The sequence below is a fragment of the Symphalangus syndactylus genome, chromosome 1 (assembly GCF_028878055.3).
Source record: "Symphalangus syndactylus isolate Jambi chromosome 1, NHGRI_mSymSyn1-v2.1_pri, whole genome shotgun sequence".
Classification (NCBI taxonomy): domain Eukaryota; kingdom Metazoa; phylum Chordata; class Mammalia; order Primates; family Hylobatidae; genus Symphalangus; species Symphalangus syndactylus.
In genome coordinates this window covers 78,026,902-78,034,567 of record NC_072423.2, presented here as the reverse complement: position 1 = coordinate 78,034,567, position 7,666 = coordinate 78,026,902, and the positions used below count along the sequence as shown (strand labels likewise).

Below are 7,666 nucleotides of genomic sequence, written 5' to 3'. Positions count from 1 at the left end.
CTGCAAGAGAGAGCGTGTGCACTAGCCCTGCGTGGTCCCAGCATGCACTTTGGGGAAGGACTAGGCCACACTGAGCAGATGCTGGAAGCTTTGGTGACGGTGGCCTGCTTGTTTTGCATGGGAGCACTTAGAGGCAGGAATGGTCTCAATGCGGGCATCGGCTAAGGACCCAGATAATCTTACCCTTATCACTGCCTCCTGGGGCTGAAGCAGCACGGATAGGTCAGAGAAAACCCCGGGCAGGCAAGTCAAGGGAGGAGCTTCCAAAAAGGAAGGTCTGAACAGAGTTTTCTGCGACAATGGGAATGTCCACTATCTGCCCTGCCAATATGATAGTCGCTATCTAGCTGATACCACCAAGGGGCTGATTTCTAATTAGCTAATTTTATTTTATTTATTTATATATTTTTGAGACTGAGTCTAGCTCTGTTGCCCAGGCTGGAGTGCAGTGGTGCAGTCTTGGCTCACTGCAACCTCCGCCTCCCAGGGTCAAGGGATTCTCCTGCCTCAGCCTCTCAAGTGGCTGAGATTACAGGCGTCCATCACCATGCCCACGCCTGGCTAATTTTTGTATTTTTAGTACAGACGGGGTGTCACCATGTTGGCCAGGCTGGTCTCAAACTCCTGACCTCAAGTGATCCGCCCACTTTGGCCTTATAAAGTGCTGGGATTACAGGCATGAGCCACTGTGCCCGGGCTAATTAGCTAGTTTGTTTGTTTGAGACAGAGTCTTGCTCTGTCCCCCAGGCTGGAGTGCAGTGGTGCCATCTTGGCTCACTGCAACCTCTACCTCCCAGGTTCAAGCAATTCTTCTGCCTCAGCCTCCTGAGTAGCTGGGATGACAGGTATGCGCCACCACACCTGGCTAATTTTTGTATTTTTAGTAGAGACGGGGTTTCACCATGTTGGTCAGGCTGGTCTTGAACTCCTGACCTCATGATCCGCCCGCCTCGGCCTCCCAGAGTACTGGGATTACAGGCATGAGCCACCGTGCCCGGCCAGCTAGTTTTAATTAAATGTCCATATGTGCCCAGTGGTCCTTTATTGGACGGTGCAGCGGCCCCATGGTGGCCTCCACACAGGGGCAGTTTAGCATCTGCTAAGCAGGGTGTCCCCTGGTTATCGGGGGAACGTTTGTTGCTTTCTGGGAGAAAAGTGATCTGTTGTCAAGTACCTGAGAAACAGGGTTAGACATTATGAATCATGGTTTGTGGGGACACCTCAATGATGTGCTCATGTGCACTATGAAGCTAAGTGCAGTGGGTGTGGGGACAGGCTGTTACGGGCCAAACTGTGTTCCCTGAAGTTATGTGGAATCCCTGACCCCTGGCACCTCAGATGTGACTATATTTGGAGATAAGGCCTTTACAGAGGCAATTACGGTAAAATGAGGTCATTAGGTTGGGCCCTAATGCAATATGACTGGTGTCCCTAGATAGAAGAGGAAACCAGGAGGATGCAGGCATGTGCAAGGGAAGACCCCGTGCCTTGATTTCAGACTTCCAGCCTCCAGAGCTGTGAGAAATACATTTCTGCTGTTTAAGACACTCAGCCTCTGTGGCACTTTGTTATGGCAGCCCGGGCAGACTTAGACAGAGGTCCTGTAGAAGCTCGCCTTCTTCCTTGGTGCCACGGGAATCCCTGGGCCTCCTATTCATCCCCTCCACTCCTTTTTCGATCCTGGGAAACAGCCTTTAGAGAGCTGCTTGGACCACAGAAAGGGTATCCTAAAGATGTCATGAGGTATGAAACTCCTCACAGGGGGATAGACTTATTTTAGCAATAGTCAGGCTTCTCTTGAGCATTTAAAACAAAAACTTACAGACACTAAAATGGGTAGGTTTTATATATATATATATATTTATATATATATATTTAATATATATATATATTTATATATATATATTTAATATATATATTTAATATATATATTTATATATATATATTAAATATATATATTTAATATATATTTATATACATATTTAATATATATATTTTTATATATATATTTAATATATATATATTTTATTATACTGTAAGTTCTAGGATACATGTGCACAACGTGCAGGTTTGTTACATATGTATAAATGTGCCATGTTGGTGTGCTGCACCCATTAACTCGTCATTTACATTAGGTTTATCTCCTAATGCTATCCTTCCCCTCTCCCCCAACCGGTTATATATCTTTTTAATCCCAAAGCACCAGGTGAGGTATTTGGCACACACACAGTTAAGTGTGTAGTGAATGAATGACAAATAGGCTTTTGGCTGGGTGCAGTGGCTCACACCTGTAATCCCAGCACTTTGGGAGGTGGAGGCAGGAGGATCACTTGAGGCGAAGAGTTCGAGACCAGCCTGGCCAACATAGCAAGGCTGTATCTCTATAAAATTTAAAAATTAGCCGGGTGTGGTGGTGTGTGCCTGTAGTCCCAGCTACTCAGGAAGCTGAGGCAGGAGGGTTGCTTGAGCCCAGGAGTTGGAGGCTGCAGTGAGCTATGATCTTGCCACTGCACTCCAGGCAGCCTGGGTGACAGTGCAAGGCAATGTCCCAAATAAACAAAAAAGGCTTTCTTCCGTAATAGTGTGACTATTCGTCCCTGCTTAGAGCCTTAAAATTAAGGGAATGGAGTCACTACAAGGTCGTTGCTTCAAATAGTTTTGTTTTTGTTTTTATTTTGAGATGGAGTGTTGCTCTGTCACCCAGGCTGGGGTGCAGTGGCATGATCATAGCTCACTGCCACCTCAAATTCCTAGGCTCAAGGGATCCTCCCACCTCAGCCTCCTGAGTAGCTGGGACTACACGTCTGTGCCACCATACCCAGGTATGTTTTAAAATTTTTTGTAGAGACGAGGTCTCGATATGTTGTCTAGCTCATCTCGAACTTCTGGCCTCAGGTGATCTACCTGCCTTGGCCTCCCAAAGTGTTGGGATTACATGCATGAGCAACTGCATCCGGCCTAGATGTTTCTAATCTTCATTTAAATGCCCAACATATGCATGCTTAATTAACATTTAGTTCTCATTAGAATAGCATTTTTTTGTGTCTTTATGTGTTATGGTCTTAAAAAATGCTCCTTAAAAAAGGGATCCCTTGATCTATTACAAACTAAATTCCCTTATTGAAGAGATTTGCAATACACATTAATTGGCCTTAAGTAAAGGCTCTGAGAATCTGACAGATTCTGAGAGAGAGGCAGAGGAACCTCTCTTGCTGTATTTAACATAGCATGTCCCAGATTTATTCAGCTGCAGAAGCTCTCCGGGTATTGCCATGCACTTACGAACATGCACTTCTCGGGGAACTCGTCCTCTGAACTCACCCTGGGGCCTTGATTTCTCCTCATTGTTACTTTCTAACTCACTGTAGGATTCAAGAGTCATCCCACAGGGGTATGCTGGGAAAAGGGTGGTGAAAGGCCAGGCTGGAGTGCCGGTAGCCGTGGAAAGGCCCCACAGCTGAGGATCAGCCCTGCTGCTACCTGGACTAAGATCTTGTCCACACATGTTAAGTGCACTTGGAGTACTACCGGGAACATGCCCTTGGGAATGCCTTGGCATGTAATAGTTTGAAGCGAGTAAAAAACAGCTAGCTATACGCTGTAGGTTATTTCAAAGAAAATAATATAGACAGATAAAGCATATGTGGCAAATTTTTGCCAATTGGTCAATTTGGGTAAAGAGTATATGGGATCTTTGTTTGTTTTGTTTGACACAGAGTCTCGCTCTGTCGGCCAGTGGTGTGGTCTCGGCTCACCGCAACCTCCACCTCCTTGGGTTTCAGCAATTCTTCTGCCTCAGCCTCCAGAGTAGCTGGGATTACAGGCGCATGCCACCACGCCCAGCTAATTTTTTGTATTTTTAGGAGAGATGGGGTTTCACCATGTTGGCCAGGCTAGTCTCGAACTCCTGACCTCAGGTGATCCATCTGCCTCAGCCTCCCGAAGTGCTGGGATTACAGGCATGAGCCACCACACCCGGCCTGAGTATATGGGAGTTATTTGTACAAATCTTCTGCCTCGTTTGTAAGTTTGGAATAATCTCAAAAAGCTGAAGAAAAAGAAGTAAGTATCTGAATTTGAGCACATCCATTTTTACATAAACCATCAGCCTGTTAGTGCTTTTGGATGGAGGAAGAGTATGGGTGCTTAGACTCTGCTGAAGGACGCTGTCCTTTTCGGAAAATACAACAAGTGAATGAAATCTAGCCCATCCAACTGCCATTCCCTGGGACGCTGTGTTCTCACCCAGGCTCTGCTGGCTGGAAGCTGTGTGACCTTAGGTGAGAAATCTAACCTCTCTGAACCTCGGTGTGCTCAGCTGTGAAATTAAAGTAACATACCCTTTCTCATCTCTCGTAATGTTAAGGAAGATTAAATGAGATCATCAAAGTAATTTGCATATTGCAAGAAACAAAAGATTAAGAATGGAGGTAGAAAAACAAAGGTTAACAAAATTGCTTACCAAAAACAGGTCCCGGATAAAGAACTTGGCTCTTGTAACTTTGGGATCTTCTCCTGCATCTGGTGTTGCTGTAGAAATAACAAATGGAACTTTAAGCAACATGAAACAAAGATACAACTCTATGAAAACACAGAAGGAATTTCAATGTTGGACTGCTGTATATTCACAGCATTAAAATATATGTACAGGAAGGCAAAAACAAACATGTACTTTTTTTTTTTTGGAGACGTAGTCTCGCTGTCTTGCCCAGGCTGGAGTGCAGTGGCATGATCTCGGCTCACTGCAACCTCCACCTCCCCGGTTCAAGCGATTCTCCCACCTCAGCCTCCCCAGTAGCTGGGATTACCGGCACCCACCATCATGACTGGCTAATTTTTGTAGAGACAGGGTTTCACCATGTTGGCCAGTCTGGTCTTGAACTCCTGACTTCAGGTGATCGGTCACCTCGGCCTCCCAAAGTGCTGGGATTACAAGTGTAAGTCACTGCACCCAGCCAAACATGTAATTTTCATTCCCCTCGTCTCCTACATCATTTTAATAGTTATTACTCTGATAAAACTTTTCTCTGGGGGTGCTGTGGTCTCAATGTTTGTGTCTCCTCCAAGTGCATATGTTGACTGCTAATCTCCAATGCAACAATATCAAGAGGGGCAGCCTTTGAGAGGTGATAAGGTCACGAGGGCTCCGCCTTCGTGGATGGGATTATATCCTTATAAGAGGCCTGAGAGAGACCCCTCACCCTTTCCACCATGTGAGGAGAAAATGAGACAGTGCCATCTATGAAGCAGAGAAACCCTTACCAGACACCGAATTGGCTTGTGTCTTAATCTTTGACCTTCCAGCCTCCAGTACTGTGACTAATACATTTCTGTTGTTCATAAATTGTCCAGCTGTGTTAGTCCATTCTTGCATTGCTATAAAGACATACCTGAGACTGGGTAATTTATAAACAGAGGTTTAATTGGCTCATGGTTCTGCAGGCTGTACAGGAAGCATGATGCTGGTATCTGCTAGGCTTCTGGGGAGGCCTCAGGAAGCTTCCAATCATGGCAGAAGATGAACAGGGAGTGAGACATCTCACATGGCCAGGGCAGGAGCAAGAGAGAGATGGGGGAGGTGCTACCCCCTGTTAAATGACCCGCTCTTGCGGAACCCATTCACTATCTTGAAAACAGTGTCAAGAGGATGGTGCTAAACCATTCATAAATGATCCACCCCCAAGATCCAATCACCTCCCACCAGGCCCCACCTCAAACACTGGGGATTACAATTCCACAAAAGATTTGGGCAGGGACACAGATCTAAACCCTATCACCAGCCTAAGGCATTTTGTTACAGCAGCGCAAGCAAGACAGGCTAGGGTGGGGGAGAATTCCCACTGACCAGCCTGAGCCCCAGAGCTGCCCTCCCTGCAGAGCTGTTGGGAGAGGAAAGCTCAGAGCCTCCAGGCACAGGAGCTGAGCCCTGGCCTCCCTGGGGGCAGCACTGGCAGGGCCTCCATGCACTGCCTCTCAGCTTCCATCAGCCTCCTCTTCTGAGACTCCCCTTCCCTGTTCCTGCTCCCCACTCAGGCATGTGGAGCCCCCAGATCACTGTAGCCGACCCTCTGGCTCTAGGCCTTTCTGAGGCATTCTCCCCCTGAAGAGTCCACGTTCATGTGGTCATGCCATTATTTTCTGTGACCCCCACAAAATCTGAGATCTAGGTGACACAGCTGAGTGTTCTTACCACTCTCTGCCTTCTCTGTTGCAGGGTCTGTGAGGACACTGTTGCTCACAGAGTCATAGAAGGGAGGGAACAGCAACCAGTGAGGGAGGAGAGGGTGCGGCACCCACTGTGGGGGGTGGGTGGGCACAGCACCCAGTGAGGGAGGGGAGGGCACAGCACCCACTGTGGGTCTCTGCCTGGGCTATGTTCTGGAGCGGCTGGGGAACTCCCATGTCATTTATCTTGGGGAGGGTCACTGACTACTCTGGAATGCCCAGAGTGTACGTGTACCATCTGAGGAGTTCTTTTTTTTTTTTTTTTTTGAGACTGAGTCTCACTCTGTCGCCCAGGCTGGAGTGCTTTTTTTTTTTTTTTTGAGACGGAGCCTTGTTCTGTCACCCAGGCTGAAGTGCAATGGTGCAATCTTGGCTCACTGCAACTTCCGCCTCCCAGGTTCAAGCGATTCTCCTGCCTCAGACTCCCGAGTAGCTGGGATTATAGGTGCCAGCCACCACGCCTGGCTAATTTTTGTGTTTTTAGTAGAGATGGGGTTTCACTGTGTTGGCCACGCTGGTCTTGAACTCCTGACCTCAGGTGATCCGCACGCCTCACACTCCCAAAGTGCTGGGATTACAGGCGTGAGCCACCACGCCTTGCCCATCTGAGGAGTTCTGGCGTGTGTGTTGTCATGCCAGCATCACTACAATGGAAACAATGAGCACAGCCAGACTCTCCCACAGTGTCTGCATTCCCTCTGCAGCCCTCCTTCCCCAGGCAACCACCGATGTGCTTCCTGTCACCATGCATAAGTCAGCACTTTTTTTTTTGAGATGGAGTCTTGCTCTGTCGCCAAGCTGGAGTGCGGTGGCATGATCTTGGCTCACTGCAACCTCCGCCTCCTGGGTTCAAGTGATTCTCCCGCCTCAGCCTCCCGAGTAGCTGGGACTACAGGCGCATACCACCATGCCCAGCTAATTTACTTTTTAGACATTTACACAAATGCATTCACATGGTGTGTAATTTTTGCTTTGATTCTTTCTGTCAGCATAATTACTGTGAGTTTCACCCATGCCGTCACATGGACCAACTGTTAGTTCCCTTTAATTGCTAAGTGAGAGTTGACGTTGGAGTTGATGGTGGTCCCAGGCTTCCAGCAGGTGCTACAGATGCTCAGGAATGGGTGAGTCTCTTGGGAGGGGCAGGGCACAGATGGAGATGACACATGCTGCTGGGTGAAGAGCAGTCACTGGGCCTGGCACTGAGGCAGCAAGCCAGGGTCCCCTCAGCCCCTGGACGAAGCCCTTCAGCACCCGTGGCTGAGCAGGTGGCCTTGGCGGTCAGCCAGTGGTGGTGCTCCTAAGCGGGTAAGGTTGTGTCTCAGAAGGGTGACTTGGGTAGAAGTTCACAGAATGTTCTGAAAAGGTGCGTGACCAGCTACAGGAGGTCAGGCAGGAAGCTGTGGCAGCTGCTGAGATGAGAGGAGTGAGGGCCAGGACC

The 7,666-nt window shown here is 48.0% G+C and overlaps 1 protein-coding gene across 3 annotated transcripts in view; it reads right to left on the bottom strand.

The window, feature by feature from the left end:
- The window catches only part of GNAL (G protein subunit alpha L), a 205,473-nt gene that overhangs the window by 4,714 nt on the left and 193,093 nt on the right, over nucleotides 1-7,666 (bottom strand). For all 3 annotated transcript variants that reach the window (XM_055238629.2, XM_063641493.1, XM_063641487.1), the window contains one exon: nucleotides 4,463-4,530. In XM_055238629.2, the coding sequence (XP_055094604.2) occupies nucleotides 4,463-4,530 (68 nt within the window). The remainder of the gene's footprint in view (nucleotides 1-4,462; nucleotides 4,531-7,666) is intronic.